The 19174-nt window shown below is 41.3% G+C and overlaps 1 protein-coding gene across 1 annotated transcript in view; it reads right to left on the bottom strand.

Annotated features, from left to right (window-relative positions):
* KDR (kinase insert domain receptor) overlaps positions 1-19174 on the bottom strand; it is a 45462-nt gene that overhangs the window by 14454 nt on the left and 11834 nt on the right. Inside the window, exons 8-22 of the mRNA XM_084899783.1 lie at positions 16780-16894; positions 16523-16686; positions 14833-14989; positions 13797-13920; positions 13183-13291; positions 12190-12510; positions 9913-10059; positions 9437-9568; positions 6641-6747; positions 6095-6230; positions 5616-5720; positions 3728-3841; positions 3095-3183; positions 2334-2487; positions 346-443 (exon numbers count right to left, since the gene is read on the bottom strand). Of these exons, the coding sequence (XP_084755909.1) occupies positions 346-443; positions 2334-2487; positions 3095-3183; positions 3728-3841; positions 5616-5720; positions 6095-6230; positions 6641-6747; positions 9437-9568; positions 9913-10059; positions 12190-12510; positions 13183-13291; positions 13797-13920; positions 14833-14989; positions 16523-16686; positions 16780-16894 (2072 nt within the window). The remainder of the gene's footprint in view (positions 1-345; positions 444-2333; positions 2488-3094; positions 3184-3727; positions 3842-5615; positions 5721-6094; positions 6231-6640; positions 6748-9436; positions 9569-9912; positions 10060-12189; positions 12511-13182; positions 13292-13796; positions 13921-14832; positions 14990-16522; positions 16687-16779; positions 16895-19174) is intronic.

The following is a 19174-nucleotide window of genomic DNA, read 5'->3' as shown; positions in this document are numbered from 1 at the left end:
CTGGCGATATTTACTGTTTGCTCCACCCGTGAGAATGCAAACTCCATGAAGCTAGGAGGTTTTGCCTACTTGTTCAGACAGAGTATCCTTAGTGCTTAGAAGACTGCTTGCACTTTGGAGATGCTCAATAATCAGAGGCTCGAAAATCACATAAATTAATTTTGTAAAATTTCTATATGCCCTTAAAAAAGGGGGAGGGGGGGGCTCAGCAATAGAGTCTCTTAATAGTCCCGGGAGTAGTAAATGAATTACAGTCCCAAACAGACAGCAATGCCTGGCACTGGAGGTCTTAGTTCCAAATCTATGAACTGACGAGGCACTCTGTTACCCCTTGAGTTGTCTTACCTTCCGAGATGCCAAAAACTCCATGCCCTTAGCCACTTGGAAACTGTAACAGATGAGGTGCTCCAAGGTCAGGAAGTTCTTGTACATATCTTCAGAAACTGTCAGGAGGTGCAGGAGACAGAGATCAGTATTTCCACCAGAAGGTATTTGTTTATAAGTCTGTTAGAGTAATCTTCATCTTATAACTTGGGAGTTAAATTTCGGGAAATACAAGAAGAAAGAAATTGCCTCTTTCTTCTGTAAATTTGCTGAATGCCAGTATTATTGGCCTTCATCATACCCCTTAGCAAAAATAGTTTTTCCATTTCAGCCAAATTGAACCAGCAAATCCAGGAGACAGAATAGAGGTGAAATTGGCACAGATAACAGGGTGAAAGAGGACTTTTTCAAGTGTACTGTTCTAAACTGTTGTGTGTGTTTTTTTTTTTCATGTACCCAGAGGGGTAAACAATAGTTTCATATCAAGAACTCTAAAAATAAAACAACAATATTCAGGGTCACTGAATCTTTTCTCTCCAGGCTTTGTCCTGGGACAAAGAACAAAGGTCAAATTATAATCTACAACGGATAACTAAAAATACCAGAAATATATTGACTTCTCTCACTTTCAATATGAGAAAGTGCTGTAAACACAATAAACCTAGCCTAAAGGATGCTTTCTTCCTTCAAGGATATAAATGAAAGATGATAGGAACGTGAAGACAAAGGACAAATTTACGTAAATTGGTGGTATTTACATCCGTGCAGCTGGTACAAATAAACCCTAAGACATTAATGGGTGTTTCAACATCTCTTAACTTTCATCAGATAAGATAAGACATGGCTACTTTCCTGAAGACAATTACCAAAGTAAATGCAAAATCAACTGTAATAACCTTGTAAGTATTAAAAGGGCTTGAAACCATTTTCTCAATGACTTTTTACCCTTAGACCTAAAGAGCTGTCTATGAATGGTTAGTGAAAATCCTTCATTTTCCAAATGAAGAAATGGAGGGAAAATCCTACACTCTTTCTATTCCAGTTTACTACCTCAATGCCTTGGGCTTCCATCTCACTGGCTACCATGTTGTGAGAGAGAAGGATAGGGCAGAGATGGCTCCACTCAGGGTGGGTCCAGTTACGTGAGGTCTGGACAACCATCCCATACTCTTCTATTGTAGACCACCTTCCAGCTTCACACTGCCTGCTAGGCTTCTACGGGAAAGAAGTTGGATTTCAGTACTACCTATGGCCTCAGGTCAAGGGAAATGGTGAGTGTCTCCCACTATTTCATGACTAGGTTATTTAAAGCTCATGCCTCAGGAGGAGGCAGATGTCAGGAAGCCCTATCTCTACATCCATGGAGCTCCCTCTGCTCCTTCTGAGGGAAGAAGATATATGGTGTATCCTGGAGTCAGAAAAAGTCCCGGAAGTGCAGCTGGGAACACAGCACCACTCAGAAAGAGCCCTACGATATCCTAGGAAGCATAATTGGATAAAGATATATTTACCAAGAGTTTTCTGAGGAAGACTGGATGAAAGGAAGGGTGGCGTAGAAACAACAGATGGCCCTTACACTGCCTTGGAGAAGGTTGGGTAAAACTAGCGGGACCTCTGCTGTGCTGGTGAAGTCATCAGTGTGGGGCTGAACTGCTTTGGGCAACAGGGAGGCTCCTCAGCCACAAGAGAGCCTCCTTTGCCCTTCCAGAACATAGCTCTGAGTCTCTCCTGCCAATATTTGAAGGGCATTGGTTTGACAGTTGCCCACTGCTTAGTTCTCCTGGGGACTGAGATTTCTCAGGCTAGCCAGGCTTTGTCTTACAGCCTCGCCTGCTGCTTATTTAGACTCCCACACTTCACCTTTGGGAGACTAACTGGAGCCAGTCTAGAAATTCAAACATTGGGTTAGTATTGGACTTTTCCCTTGGCAGAATTTCTCGTCACACCCTGTCACCTTGCCTGTTCTTACAAGAGCATGAGTGAAGGGTGGAGAAAGCAATGGCTGGTACCTTCCTCCTCCTCCACATCACTGAGGGACTTCTCCTCAACAAATCCAGAGCTGGCTGAGCTCTGGCTGCTGGTGATACTGTCCAAGCGGCGTTTAGGATCCATGGTTATTTCCCCAACGTATTCTTTTCCTGGACGGTATCGTGTCCCTTTGGTCTGTAAAAAAAAAAAAAAGCACACCCACATGAACAAACTCCTTGACTATAAAAGGGATCTCTAAAATGTAGTAAGCTTTGGAAACAATTGTAACTATTAAAAAGCAGACCAGAATGACATCAATGTCAAAATTATGAAGTTTCCAGGCTAAAATTTTAGACAAGTGTTCTATAGAATAGATTTTCATCCACAAAGTCTAGCTCTTTCTTTTTAGCTCACAGAGCTAAATGCCTCATTTCAAGTTTCAATCAGACACACTTCTAATATTAGAGTGCTCTTTATAGAGGGATTTCCACTCACTAGGGTCAAATAGGGGAGAGAGAGAGAGAGACTAATCCAGAGCTGTCCCTATCTGTAATTACACCCACCTTCTCCCTTCCTCAGGCCCCATCTATAAAGGGTCAGTAGATTAAAGTCACAAAAATAAAACATGAGAAGATCACAGCCCCCAGAAGATAAAAAAGGAGGTTATAACACCCAAGAGGTAATTCAAGAAGATTCCTCACAAGTTTTTCATAGAATTTTAACCAAAAAAAATGAATCTGTACCACTCTGAATTTTCCTCCATTTTACACTATAGCCAGAGTTGAGTTAGGAAATGACATACCTTGTAGGGGACAAATTCATTTCTCTTGCTCCTTAAGTAAGTTGATAGGTTCCCAAACTTGCAGAATTCCACAATCACCATGAGTGGGCCTGTAAACAGCACAAAATGTCAAGAAAGAAAAATGTTTCTCACTCATGTTTCTCACTAAGTGTTTAGCATATTTTTTGAATCAGAAAATATCATAGAAATGCTGCAACTTTTCACTGGGGATAGGATCATAGGAATCAGCTGATCACAATCCCCTTATATTGTAGCTTTGCTTTTTCCAAAAGGCAATTCCACAAGACTGACAAAAATAAAAAAATAAAAACCCACCCACTTGCTTTTCTATACAATCACCTAAGATGACTTCATTTTAGGGGAAACTACTGTTAAGGTCCTTTGTTTTTAATTTTGGAGGGAAGTTTCTTTTTCTGATCTGAACACCTATTGCACAAGTAGCAAACTGCATTATAGTTATGTGACATTTTTTAATTTGTAGGAAGATCCAGAATTATTTATAGCACCCACTTAACCTCCATGAAATATATTTATATGGAAATCAAGGCCATGAGAGTTGAGTGGTTCCCTCAAAGACCAGCAGAGATGCATATGCCCAAATTGGGCAAACCAGAACCGTCCACAGATACTCACCTCCTGGCTTGGTACAGGCGCCTAGAAGATTGACCACATTGAGATGATGGCCAATATGAATGAGGATCTTGAGTTCAGACATGAGGGCTCGGTGTTCACTGTGTGTTGCTCCTTCTACAAATACAGGGGGAAGAGGGAAATCAGAAGTGTGGGCACTACCGTGGGAAGATTAAGAAGCTCTGCAACTTTCCTTCCAGCAATGATACAACTGTAGCCCTATTTGCAAACTAGTGCATTCCCCTGAAAGTCAAGTATAAATTATATTTTATAATTCCAAATCAAATTCTTCCTTGACATTGAAACTGGGTCTCTGAACTATTGGACTTTGAAATTGGGACTCAAACTTTTTTTGTTATTATGTTTATTTCTAGTCTTCAATTGCAAGATTTTTTAAAGAAAAAAAATGGGGAAAATAGTTATAGAGTAAAGAACCATTGAACAGACTACATCAAACTATGGCAGGAAGGCAGGGGAGGTTAGGAGGTGGGGGCTGTAAGAGATCAACTGAAGGACTTATATGCATGCATATGAACATAACCAATGGATATAAGACACTGGGGGGTGGGGGTGAAGACAGGTGAAGGCATATACTGGGGAGAGGTCAAGGGGGAAAAAGGGATTCATGTACTATTATTTGTAATGCTTCAAACAATAAATAAATAATTAATAGATAAATAAAAATATTTTTTTTTTAAATTCTTAAATAAAAAATTCTTCCTTTAAGTGCACTCAGAATGTTTGATATTTAAAGGAACCCATTGTGAACTCTTTTGCAAAGTGGAGAATACATCTGCAAATGGAATTGTGCCCAGATTTTCTTGCTTTGTAAAATTGGATTTTCATATACCAGTTTTACTATGCTTCTTGGGGCCTGATTATTTCGTGCTTCCTCGTAAGGAAGCAATACCATGGATTAAATATCCTCATGTGTTCGGGGCTATGCTGAAGTTCCCGCCAATCTGTGCTGAGCAGGAAACTTAACAAGGGCCAGCTGGCAAGGCCAGTTGGCACACGAGGCTGATGAGGCTAGGACTGTAAGTTTGATCCAGCACCAACCAGTACGCTTCCCTGTAATTCACAGACATGGTCCACACCGCAGGTCCTGATAAGCCACCTCAAAATCACATATCCCTTTGGCCAAAAGAGAGAATAGGCAAAAGGAAAGAGAGATGGCTCAGACATGCCATCAAGACCTATTGACAGAGGGTAGGTAGATTATCTCCATCAATAAAAGCACATCACAACTGGAGCAAAGGGTTTTGTATGCATCACCTCCCCAAATTAAAATGGCAAGACCAGAAGTCCATTACTATTAGGAGTAACAATTGTTCACAAAGCTTTTAACTTTTTATATATCACCCATAATCCTTTTATCCTAGCACACCATCCCTATTTTTTTATATTATCTTTTATATGCAGAATATTTAACATATTCCAATTCTAAGGAGCTTGCTGTTTTTGTACTCTAATATTTTTATTTATTATATCAAATTTATTTTCATGTTCTGATTGCCTATAATTACCTTACTAATGCATTATAATAAAGCAAGAAACAATTTTTATGTAGCCAAGGTGTTTTTTCCCCCATAGCCAGGCCACTCACGCAGTACAGTTGTGCAAGCTGTGTCTTGCACAAGGACTCGCAGGTAAGGTGGGGAGGGGGGTTGCTGAAACTCATCCCTCACTTTGCCTCCCTGACCAAGTACCCTGGCATGAAGCTATCACAGAGGAACTTTATTTCCAAATTTCACAAAGGTAAATAAGTTGACTGCATGCTTGGCTAGTGGGTCCACCTAACCATAGAGCCACTGATATAGGCCTTCCCGTCATGTGTAAAGACCAAATCAAACAAATAGAGGGTTACATCACCGTATAATTTTGCTTTTACCTTTCAACATTTTGACAGCCACTGTCTTGCACGTCGCTGTCTTGTCAATTCCAAAGGCATCTGCTTCAATCACTTGGCCAAAGGCACCACGTCCAAGAGGCTTACCTATAGTCAGCAGTGACAGCAACAGCAAAACAGACCTGGGCTATTACACCACCAAAGGGATATGCAGAGATTCCTAACTAGGCACAGGGACTATACATTCCAGTTTAGCATGAACAGTCCACTTTACTCCTTGTCCTGGTTTTATTATTCAGTTTTTATCCCCTTCACTCTCCAAATATCCTGCTTTGGATGATTATAAAGAACCCTACTTCTAAGTCACTAAAAGGGTAATTATTCAAATTCAAGCAATGAAATGAATATTTCTGAATTACATAGAATCCAACATTTGCAAAGACTAGATTTGTTAGCATCCTAAAGAAAGACAAGATGGCTTAATAAATCCAGTATTAAATTAATATATCTTGAAAGCATACCTAGTTTCAGCCGGTCTCTGGGGAATTCCCATTTGCTGGCATCATAAGGCAGGCGTTCACAGTGTTCATCCAAGGGAAGTTCGTCTGGATCCATGACGATGGACAAGTAGCCTGTCTTCAGTTCCCCTCCATTGGCCTGGAAAGCATTACTCCTTTCAGCCACACATACTCTTGTTTGGCTGTTGTTTTGTGTGCTTGTTATTGTTTTGATAGAGTTCTCATTTTTAAATAAAACTCACAGGGTTTGAAAGTAGTCCTATTATAATCCTGTTTCCAGTGTCCTCTCAACTTCCAAATGAGCTCAGAATTAAGTTATTACATTTTAATTACACTAGACAGTCCAAGCCCTTTTCTCCTCTAGTGGTTTCTATCAATTAAAGCCCAGTGGTTCAGCCAAAAGAAAGTGGGCAAGATGCTATTGTATTGAAATAAACTGTGCCCACTGAGCCGCTAACAATGGGAAGAAGCAACTCCGAGAGCCCTAGTCAGCTTTCATTAATCACGAAAACCAACATGCGTGGGATGGAAGAGAAATTATTTTGTTACCCTCTTAACAGTCCGTAGAACAATGACAAGAAGTAGCCAGAAGAACATGGCAATCACTGCAGTGCCCACTAGAATAATGACTTCCAAGTTGGTCTTTTCCTGAGCACCTGGAAAGGCACAATTGAATGAGCATCAACAGCTGGAAACTCATACCTTTTGATATAAGATGGCAAAGCTCAACTCTTAAGCAAGATCTCAAGCTTACCAACATGGAAAAATCCTGAATAAAAAGTCACACACCTCTAACTTGGATGAAGTTTATACTACTATTAATGGGTAATTTAAAGTTTGTAAAGCTTTGCTCATGAAAAGTTCCAACAATAAAATTCTGAAATAATTAAGGGTAGAAATAGCAATGTCTTCAAAGACAACCATAGAAAGTGTTTGAAAGAAGACTTTGATGGAAAAAAAGACCATGTTTTATAGAGAAGAAAAGCACTTCTGATGGGGAAAAGTAAATGTCTGGTTTTACTCTGATAATCTATGTTTTGATCTGTATAGTTTTGAGAAAGAATAACAATGAACAAACAAAATAGAAATAAATTCACAGAGAACATTTTAATGTTTGCCAGATGGGAGGAGGTTGGTGAAAATGGGCAAAAAGGGGGAAAATATTAAGACATACAAATAGTCAATTATAAAAACAGTCATAGGATGTAAAGTATGGCCTATGGAATATAATCAATAATGTTGTAATAACTAGGAATGGTGTCACTTTATAAGTTATATCAATGTCTAATCACTGTGCTGTATATCTGAAACTTATATATATATATAACTCTCAGGAAATGAAAGAGAAGAGAAAAAGCTAGAGGTCGACAAGGAAAGCTGCAGAAGCTCATCGCTCCAGAGGACAGCTCACAGTGGGAGAAATTGAGCTCAGAGGATGCTTTCGGCTAAGAGTGATTAGCAGAAAGGTGATAAGGAAGCAATTATCACTTCGAGCCCCAGTGGATGAGGGCAGCTTGCATCAAACCAGCCACAAGCTGTGAGTGGCCCATGCAGCCCTAAGGAGGCAGAAAGACAAGTAATTAATTAGTTAGCAAAATAGGAGTTAACAGTTGAAAGGCAAGCACCAAGGATGTTTGGAAGTAGATTGTGTTTCCCTGGTGGATGTATTCAAGTAATTCTCTATTTATACTTGGAGATTTGAAAGCTCATTATACATGGTAAAAAGTTCAAAGATTCAATTGTCAATATAAGTTTGTGTATTAATCCTATCTAATAAAAGAGTAATATGCAGATTGACCATCACTCCAACTCACAAGATGGCTGCCCCATGTGGTCAAAGATCCTGCCCCCATGTGAACACAAGGTGGCCACCACAAGATGGCCAGTAGGGGAGGGCAATTGGGAGGAACCAGGCCTGTGAGGGAGGGCAGTTGGGGGTGACCAAGCTGGCAAAGGAGGGAGATTGGGGGCAAACAGGCTGGCAGGGGAGCAGTTAGACATCAATCAGATTGGCAGGCAGAAGTGGTTAGGGTCAATCAGGAAGGCAGGTAGGCGAGCAATTGGGAGCCAGCAGTCCTGGATTGTGAGAGGGAAGTCGGACATCCCTTGAGGGGTCCCAGATTGGAGAGTGTGCAGGCTGGGCTCAGGAACACCCCCAACCCTGTGCATGAATTTCATGCACCAGTCCTCTAGTATTGCCATAATAACATTTGAGAACTTAGCAGGAAAATTAAACATTTATCTCTTCCTTTCTTAGTATTTTCCTTGGGAGAGAAGTAAATCTAGTCCCTGTGCCAATGTTACCTACTTAGCTATTGGTAACCAGACACAACCAACTAACCGAGGTGAGGCAGAGCAAAGGATAGACATGGATGTCTCCATTAGAATTTCCCCCAACATGAAGCACCATGTCACTTGAAATCTCTATTTCATGCACTTGAAATCCTTACTTGCGAGTGCAATTTAAGAAATGGTAATAAGCCTAGATATTTGAAAACAAGTCACGGTTTTGAGAAGCAATACTTGGCAACAGAGATTTGATAGATTAAAGGGACTACAATTTGGACTTTGAGAGACAAGTTAGGATGAGTTCATAAAAATCCATCAGTTCCTCCACCTGTCACCACCCTTTTTTCTTTCCCTTCATACCATTCCTTTGCCCACATAATATGCTTTTATCGTCCCTCTGATGGGTTATTAAAAAAAAGAGAGAGAGAGAGAGAGAGAGAGAGAGAGAGAAAGAGAAATACACTCCTAAAGATAAAATAGTCTGTCACAAACTACCTTTCCCATCTGAGAAAATGCCTGATTTTACATAATTCCTGCATACACAGACAAGTTTCCTTTCAAGTTCAGATAAGAACCCAAAAGTTTTCATTTCAGCAAAGCAATGGTCTATTGTTCATGAATGAATCTTAATTGTTTTTAGTCCAGTGAAAACCATGAACATAATTGTGACTATTTGGATAGCATTTATTATTTCCATGACTCAGCAGTAATTCTAATGATTTTCCCAATAAATATAGAAGTATAATTCCATAACAATTTCACTGAACCATTCAAATAAAAAAAAGAAAAAAGAATCAGGGAAAGGTTGATATTCTGCCTGCCTGCCTAAAAAATTTTCCACCATGAGAACTGCAGGGACAGAAATGTGATGCACACAAAATGAAAATAACAGTAATTATGCTGTCTGATTAAAATAATATATACTTATAATAGAACATTTACGGAGTACAAAGAATATTTAAAAATAAACTATTATCTTCCCACCCCAAGTGTATGAGTATAAGACATAAACTAATTTTTAAAAACCATCTGACGTATCTCTGAAGTCCCACTGACCTTCTATGATGAAAAACGCCTCCACCTTAGCACATCCAAGAACATTGCATGCCTGACAGGTGTATAAGCCCTCATCCTCCTTCCGCACCCTTCGGATAGTTAGGTTCCGGTTCCCATCTTTCAGTATGATCCCTAAGAGAGAAAGAACATTTTGGCTTTTATTTATGACGTGGCCTAGTGTAGTTTTTCAGGGGAAAAAAATTTTTTTTAATATAAATGCTGCCCTTTATCTTGGCTATTATCTAGCTCCAAAGAGTCCGTACAATCAACTGCTGACTCATCACACCTGGCTTCCAGGAGAATTCAAAAAAGTCTCTGAATACTGGGATTTCGAGTCTATGAAATGAGTCAGACCAGGGACACTTAGATCGTTGTTGTTTACCTCAAACAAATTAAAAAATAATAATAATATGGATTTGGACAACATCTCCAGGAAAATTCTGCAGCATAAAGAGAGATAGACATGTTCTATTCACCTGAGTCTTCCACGAGCGTCTCATTATCTTTAAACCAGGAAACCTGTGGAGGGGGATTCCCAGACACTGGGCAGGAAACTTCGATGGTTTCACCAATACTTGTGGTCTGATTCTCCAGGGTTGCTGTCATCATGGGCACCATGCGCTCTTTGCACACAGAAAGAAAATAGAACGTTTAGGTATTAACTTTTGAAATGGTTTGAGTATCAGTAAACTGTTATACCATTGAAACTTAGTAAACAGTAGTACACTGTTGATTTACTAAGCTGAAAACACACAGAGGGTGATACCAGTACCGCTGGTCACTGAGTAAAGTGAAATGAATCAATAAATCAGGACGGTTCAGACAGGTTACTGCATTTCTTTGAACATTCATATTAGTGATTCAAGCTGGTAATCACTTCACAGGATAAAGGTTGTTGCCTTTATGGATTTTTCCTCTAGTCAGACATGGATTCTCTCCCAGAAAAGTTCTAGCTGGTGACACCCTAAAATTCTGCCATGCTTCTCTTGGAAATTGCAAAGCTTCAGAATAATTCAGCAAACAAAGAGTGCTTGATATCTATTTGGTACAAATCCTTTATACTATTTCTGTTGTTTACTCTCAGTCCAATGATGGGCAGGACAGGAGTATTAGCTATATTTTACAGCTGAAATAACTGTGATTCAGGGGGTTAAACAACTTTCCCAAGTCTTTATAATTAAGTAAAAAGGTGAACTAATAGAATCTGGTGTACCTAAAAGTCTGGTCCAATGCTATTTCCACTAAAACACAAACAAAACATCAATACCCTAAGTAAATTCAGACCTAAAGAAAAGTAAGCCCCTGGGTATTTGTTTGCATGTACAGAAAAAAAACTTTAGATTTACCCTTTTCCTATAAATCACCAAAGATCTAAGGAAATACCTTATTCAAACCAATTAAATGTCGAAAGGAATCTGGCTGGAAGAATCTATTTCAAGACTTAGCAAAATGAGATTACCTCAACAGTGAACTACGCTGGGGTTTAAGCCAATTTCCTGATCTCTAGTCAATTTCTAAGAATACAAACAGCATGGGAGTCCTTAGGGAAGCAAACCAGCTCATTGTGAGCACGTATTTCCTGGGCGTGGCAAGGCCAGGAACCCCTTTGTCCATGGCTTTCTGAATTCTTCCAGTAGCTTAAAGCCAGACCAATTACCAAGGTGAACAGAAAATATGGTGTGTGGTGTGTTTTGAAGAGCCCTGGGATGATTTCATCAAAAAAACAAAAACAAAAACAAAAAAACAACATCTCTTTTTTGACACCTCAGACTTAACACTAGCGAAACACCTCCTAATGTCTGTGTAAAGATACCTCTTAAAATATGCCAAGGCCTCTGAAGATATTATTCCTCTAAAACTTGGTATAGATTAGTTTACATGGGAAGTTGTTGCTCTTTCTAACAATTAAAAACACACAACAACAAAAACCAGAACACATGCATCTTAGAATCTGGGAAGGGACACTAAGGGGAGGAGAAAATGGAGGGAGATGACATGAAAAGAAACTCACCAAGTTTGCCTGATCTCCCCAGAGACCGAGCCATGGCTGCACAGATTTTGTGCAAGGCCTAAGGTGAGATGAGATTTAGAGAGTAGCTTCATGGAGAATTCACAAAGCTATCTGCTCACCAAAATATCAGACCTTGAACTACTCACAACCACAAGGATGACACAGATGTATAGGCATTGAGTGCAGCACCACTCTCACAGGCTCTCAGAGATCTGTTTATGTAGCAGATATCTTACTGAGAGCCTAGCATGTGCCACAATGTGCAATGATTACAGCATAGTGAGGAGTAAAACAGAAAACAATTCCTGTCCTCACAGACAGAGCCCTCACTGTATATGACTACCTGGTGGTTGTCTGTGTTCTCATCCTGTCCACCTGTTCATCACTGTGAACTTCTGGCACCCTCTTAGCTCATACTAGAGATTTCATAAATCTGTGCCTACCTAAATAAATGAGTGCCCAAGAATATGGCAGAAGTTTCCCTGGTTCAGGCTAATCCTTTGCAGATACTAGTGAGTTATTCTGCCTTTTGGGTTGAAAAGAACCAAGCTATTTTCCCCTTTTAATTCATCACTTCACTATTATTAGTTCTTTTGGCCTCAAAAACTTTCAGTTAATTAAGGCAAGAATGCACCAGTTGGCTTTATAAGTTCCTAGAGGACAGGAGTCTTCACTCAGCTTCTCAAATCACTACATTTAAGGTATTTCAACGGTCTCCAGAAGATCAGAGGTGCCTCCCTACCTAGGATTGTGAGCTGCCTGACCACACAATGCCTTTTCTTGGTCTTCCTGTCCTGAGCAAAGCAGACGTAGTCTCCTTGGTCCTGCAAGGATGCATTCTGGAACTCCATGATCAAAATGTCATTTGTGCTATTAGAGAACATGGTGGCATTCATTTTCCAAAGGGCGTCCAAGTGCTTGCAAACAGGTGTGGGCAGGGCCTGCGGGCCAAGTTTGTACCAGGTGAGGTTCTCAAATGTGCCTCTGTCTGCGCTGCACCACAGAGACACGCTCTCCTGCTCGGTTGGCTGGGTATCAGGCTGCAGAGTGATTACAGGACCCTCTGAAATGTAAAACCCGTGGTTAGAAGATAATGATTCAACTGGGAGTCCCCTTACGCAATTCCTGTTGCCTTCAGACTTGCTATCAAGAGAAGTGAAGCTCTAGCAATGCCACACAAGATAATATAAGGAGACAGCCAAAATGGACCATTCAGGTCCAAAATAATATTATTTTATAGAAATATGTTATTTGGAAATGTAAATACCTTTCTACAAATATTTATCAAATGCCAGCTACAGCTTGGCCATAAAACTAAGATGAAGAGACAAAATCAGCAGCATGTAGAGGCCACTGTTCCTATGTCATTACAATGGCCTCCAGAAAACCCAACCTGTCAACATGTCAGCAGCAACCCCACTAGCATTGGCTGAACCTCAATAAGCTGAGCACTGTGCTAGACTCTGATGATGGAGACATAAATTCATTGCAGGACTTGTGATTATGAGCCTGTGTGAAACCATAATCTCTCCAGTGACGTTGGATATACCTACTTCACAGGAGCCCAGGAGCACCTGAGCAGTTTCCATTTATAAACCAAAGCATCAATTATCAGTCCAAGTCCTCTTCCTAAACACCATGCCACTCCCAGGAATAGCAAGCGCTACAGAATAAGGGACAGCTTAGCACCCACTCGGCCAGAGATCCAGCCCACCCCTTGGAGAGCAGCACTTACTGGTCACGTGAAAGGAGATGACCCTCTCTCCTTTGCCAGCTTTGTTGACCGCTTCACATTTGTACAAAGCTGACACATTTGCCGACTGGATGACAAGGGTACTTACAGTCTGTGAAAAAAACAAATCCCAGGCCATAAACAATGGAGGCTCTGTTTATGCACATGTATTCAAACTAAAAAATGAAGCCACCCCATAACCACTGAAACCTGCCTACTGCATTCGTTCTACTACACTGACCACTCACAAATGCATGCAAGCTTAGCTCACACCGTGCACAAAATGGGCATTGGGAATCTTGTGCTTTAATATACATATTTTCTCATTTTCATACTTGTAAAACCAGAATCACCTTATAACAGATGCTTAGATTTAATGGCATTTGTGTTTTATCTTACTCTAAGCTATGAATAAGTCAGTAGTGCTTCTAAAAGCCAATGGTGTTTCCAAACTGATTTAATATGCTAGTGTTTTATCATTTGATTTATTTGATTATAATTCTCCAATATCCTCACATATTATTATACCCTACTTCCATGCCAGCCTTCCATAAAAGAGAGGGAGGGAGGGAGAGGGAGGGGGTAGGGATTTGCAAATTAAAGAACGTCAAACTCACCTTGTTTTTTCCTTCAATTTGGGCAAACTGGTTTTTGTTTACTTCAATTTTATTTCCTCCCTGGAAATCCTCCACGTTTCTCCACTCTTTACAGGTGTATGGATTAGTCATTAAGGCAGCTTGACTGTAAGAGAGATAGCAGATCATATAATGATAAAATTTTTCTTTAATGCACATCAATAGTAAGGAAAGGAGTCAGACTTGGGTTATTATGTTCTTAGAAATAACTTCCAATGTAGCCTGCCTGGTTACAAGGCTTGGTGCCGATTAAAAATAGGCCTCAGCCATGAGGGAAGAGGTTCCAGGTAAATCCATTCAGGATACAGGAGGGAAGCAGCTATTCTGGGAACAAACCTCCATTCATAAATTGGATCGACAAGACAATTCAAGTTAATTTAGTTCAAAGGAAACTAAGAAACCACTGGGCTTCTCAGAGTAATCTCTGTGGGACTGTGGCCTTTGTGTAGGAAATGGTCAGCATCTGAGGCAGAATCTAGTAGTGGCCATCTCAAAAACAACAACAGGAAGTGAACTGCTGAGGGGGGTGTAGGTGGCTGTTGTGGTGGGGGTTTTTTGTGTTGTTTTTTTTTTTTCCTAAGGATGTCTGGACTTGTGTTAGAACCTGATAAGCTGGGCCCGAGCCTCTGGGGCTGACTGCAGCGAGGTCTCATGCTCCCTGACTCCAGCAGCACTTCCTTGAGATGAACCTTCTCCCAGATAAGGAGAGACGTGGTATTCACCGGTTAATTGGAATAAGGAGAAAAACCAAAGACTGGCAATTAGCAAAGGGAGCCAAGAGCCTGCCTCTGGAGAGTTGTCCAGCAGGGCTGACCTGTGGAGAAACAGCTAGCTAATCCCAAGGCAGGCTACCACAGCAAGACTGCTAAAACCCAAGACGGAGGAAGATGGATGGAGACTAAGAGCACCACCAGAGGGACGGCTTTCTTATTAGAGACAGCCTTGGGCTGGAGTCTGTGGGAGCTGGGCTATAAGAAATGCCAGAGGGCGGGAAGAAAGAGGGCGTGGCTCTACCCACCTGGGGTTGAAGATGCACTCCTTCTCCAGCTGCCAGTACCAGAGGATGTGACTCGGGGGAGGAACTGCGTAGACGGTGCAAGTCAGCGTTTGGGTGGTGCCATATTTGTAAGAGTCCATCGGGGAGATCAAAGATTTCTCACCAATCTGGGGTGGGACTGGAGATAAGAAAAACCACTTTTGAATTCTCAATGGGCATTAGGGCAGCGTTTTTCAACGCCTGGTGTGCCGTAGGTGCAGACAAGAATTTTATAATTTTTCACTATTTTGTTTACTTAATATTTCATAATAAAGTAATTATAAAATACTTTCTTTGTGTTTATTTGATTCCTATTCAAGAGAATTACTTTATATATAGTCAATATAGGCACAGAGTTAAATTTTTTAACATTTTCTAATGGTGGTGTGCCTCGTGATTTTTTTCATGAAACAAGTGTGCCTTTGCCCAAAAAAGGTTGAAAAACACTGCATTAGGGTATGAGAAGTCCACGCTTTCGGCAACAAAGGTATACATTTTTTCAAAGCAAGTGATTTTGCCCCCATTTTGTTTTTCAAAGAATATCTAGATTTGGACACAGGAGACATGAATTCTAGTGATAGTGCTACTACTACTCCTGTTACCAATAATAATAATAATAATACTTCTTTTTCATATTGAGTTTATATAAGAGGGTAAATGCTAGAGCAAGTCGTATGTTAAGCGACTTCATGAATTAATGAGACGGGATTATCCGCTGTCCATTTTTATATCTTTTTTTTTTTCTTATTTATTTCCTTCTCTCTTACGTATCAGCTTTCCAACTTCTCTCCACTCCCCAATCTCCTACTCCCGTGTAGCTTCTAAGGAACTTTCTGGGAACTGTAACCTCCCTGAAGCTGACGTCCCTGCAAAGAAATAGAGCCAACCTCAACAGACACACGGGGAGCTGTCAGGATATATGGGGAAGCACCTTAATGCCATGGGAGAAGATCCTGAAGTGTTAACATGCCCGCCAGTAGGGAGAACGAAGATTCTAAGTTCCCCCCCTCGGAGAATGGCAATATATATTTGCATATTAAAGGCCCTGAGAAGTCCTGCAATAAAGTTTTATATCAGCTTAGCATCTCCTACCCTTACTTGGCCATGACACCCCTTTCTCCCCCACACAGAGCATTTGTTTACATATTTCAGTTTGTAAAAACAAAGTTCAAATCATCCTTAAATAAAACACTTTATATCTTCCCTTTCTAGCCTCAGAGTCAGATCCTGGACTCTTGTTTTTAAAGATTTTGAAAAGCTCCCACCAGGCATCACCGGAACATCAACTTCAATGTCAAACTGAATGCTTCCCACAAAACTCAGGAAGAGTCTTACACGTTGGCAATGTCAGGTGCACAGTTCCATGCGACAGGTGCAAAAGTGATGCAGCTTAGGTCTGTCAACTGTCCCCGCAGGCATTTTCAGCCTTTAGCCATTGAGGATACCATCTACTTGTGCCTTACATCTGACCACCACGCCGTTCATTTGCAAACATGTCCAGAGCGCACTCTCCTATACCTCATTTCAATGCAGTATACTGCTCTGTACTATTTTTATACAGAGAAGCCCACTCATGATGTGCGTGAAGCATCAGGTGACAAAGGAATAGGAAAACCTAACCGTACACTTCATAATAAATTCTGGGCGGAAAAGGAAAGCTGGACGGACTCACCATTCACAACCAGAGACACCATGTGGCTCTGTTTCTCCTTTGAAATGGGATTGGTAAGGATAACCGTGTAATTTCCTGTGTCCTTTTCACTCACTTCCATAATCGTCAATACATGCCCCACTTTAATTGTGTGATTGGACTCAATGGGTCTTCCATTTTTAAACCTATTTTCGGGGGAGGGGGGGATAAACAGGATTATACAATCTCGGATTTACTTTCACATGGAACAATGCTTTGTGTTCATTTCCAAGCGTTACCATTTTATTTCTGGCGGAGGGTAACCAAGGTACTTCACAGGGATTCGGACCCGGTCTCCCACCGTGACTTCCACCAGAGACTCCATGCCACTACCAAAAGCGACAAAAGGTTTTTCTGAAAGAAAGAGAATTATTCTCACAAATGTCAACTTATTGTAAGAGGTTGTTTGGTTTATTGTTTCATTTCAAATGAAGAGTTAAAGGCCTTGGGCGTCTAAGTTCAGAGACCGCCCATACTATCCCGCTGTAGTCACATCCCAGCCCCGCCCACACTTCCAAGTTCTGCCTATGATTTTCTCTCCCCAAATGTACTCCGCAAGCCTACCAATTGCTCAAGTCTCAATTCAAGCAATGTTTCCTCTGAAGCTTTCTCTAAGTTCCCCAAACACTTGAGTGTTCCTTCTTCTCTATGCCCATCACACTGTATACATACCCCACCCCATGCCCCAGGACTCAGTCCTCAGACCTCTTCTCTTTATCAATACCTTCCTTTAGTCTCTGGCATAAAGTGCCATTTACATCCTCCTAAATGTTTGTCTCTTGCCCTGACTCTTCTGGGTTCCAGGTTTATACATCTAGTATACTAGAGGCCCAGAGCAGGAAATTTGTGCAAGGGGGGGAGGGAGATGTCCATCAGCCCAGCCTGCACCCTCTCTAATATGAGACCCCTCGAGGGATGTCCAACTGCTCTTAAAAAAGATAATAATCCTATAAAAATGAGCAGTCAGACATCCCTCTCACAATTCAGGACTGCTGGCTTCCAACAGCTCACCTGCCTTCCTGCTTGATTGCCCCTAACTGCTTCTGCCTGCCAGCCTGGTCACCCCTAACTGTCATCCCCTGCAGGCCTGGTTGCCTCCAACTGCTCTCCCCTATAGGCCTGGTTCCCCCCAACTGCCCTTCCCTACAGGCCTGGTTCCCCCCAACTGCCCTCCCCTACAGGTCTGGTCCCCCCCTTAATGCCCTTCCCCCAACTGTCCTCCCCTGCAGGCCTGGTCTCTCCCAACTGCCCTCCTCTGCAGGCCTGGTCCACCCCAACTGCCCTCCCCTGCAGGCCTATCCCTCCCAACTGCCCTCCCCTGCAGGTCTGGTCCCTCCCAACTTCCTTCCCCTGCAGGCCTGGTTGTTCCCAACTGTCAGCCCTTGCAGGCCTGATCCCCCCAACTTCCCTTCCCTGCTGGCCATTTTGTGGCAGCCATTTGGTGTCCACATGGGGGCGTCCATTTTGACCACATTGGGACAGCCATCTTGTGTGTTGGAGTGACAGTCAATTTGCATATTACTCTTTTATTAGATAGGAGATCTCCTTTTGGATGTTTAATGAGCATCTTCAAATGAACACACCCAATCCTGTTTCTCCTAATATTACTTCTCTGTCAATGTTCCCTATTTCAGGAAGTAAAAATCACCATTCACTCAGTTGTTCATGATAAAAACTTTAAGGTCAGCTTTCATTCTTTTTCTCTTGTGCCCCCATAGCCAAAGAATTAATAGGCAGATCCTGTTGGCTCTAACTTCAAAAATATACCCAAAATCAGATCACTTCTCACTACTTCTACCTCTGCCACTTTTGTTTAAGCCACTCACAATCTGTTACTGGATTTTTGTGATTAGCCTCCTAACTGGTCTCCCTACTTCTACCCTTGCTTCCTTAAAGTATTCCATGAAAAAAAAAAAAAAAAGATAATAATCCTATAAAAACATAAGCCAGAACATGTCTTTCTCCCTGCTTAAAACCCTGCTATGCATTCCCATATTATAAAACCCCAAATCCTTACCAAGGCTCATAATTTGGGTGCCACATAAATTATCATCTAAACTGAGGCATTTATGTGAGTGAAAGAGAAATTAAGTTATTTGCTCAAAGCCCCACAGAAAGTAATTCGATCCAGATTTTTTCCAACTGCAAAGCCCATGCTTACTCAAGTGGGACTCTCAGCCTTGCAATAAAACAAAAATCTAAGAACTATCTTAGATAAAAACATTCTGCATGTTATAGTAATAATAGCACCACCAATACCTACAACAAGTACTATTTAGTGAGCTTTAATGATCTATTGGCTCATCTCATCATTAAAGTTGGGATTTTGAATCCAAGCTATGCTCTTGGGCCTCTAGGTCATGTGGCCTCCTTAGCAAGAGTTCAGAAATCTATAATAATAAAAGCGTCATATGCTAATTAGACCAACAAAGCTGGGGCTGCGAGGGAAGCCCAGGTGCTGAGTGCCAGAGGGAAGCCGGTGCCAGCAGCCAGGGGAAGGAAGGACTACTCTTGCACGAATTTTGTGCATCAGGCCTCTATTTTGATCTCTTCTGAATGATCAAAATAGGGTTCATGGCTGAACTGAATCTATTTAAATGATGTCACATTCCAAAGCACAGCATAATTCCAAAG

Source organism: Pipistrellus hanaki, assembly GCF_964339955.1.
Source record: "Pipistrellus hanaki genome assembly, chromosome: 1".
Classification (NCBI taxonomy): domain Eukaryota; kingdom Metazoa; phylum Chordata; class Mammalia; order Chiroptera; family Vespertilionidae; genus Pipistrellus; species Pipistrellus hanaki.
The sequence above is the reverse complement of the archived record's forward strand: the minus strand, read 5'-3'. Positions and strand labels throughout refer to the sequence as shown.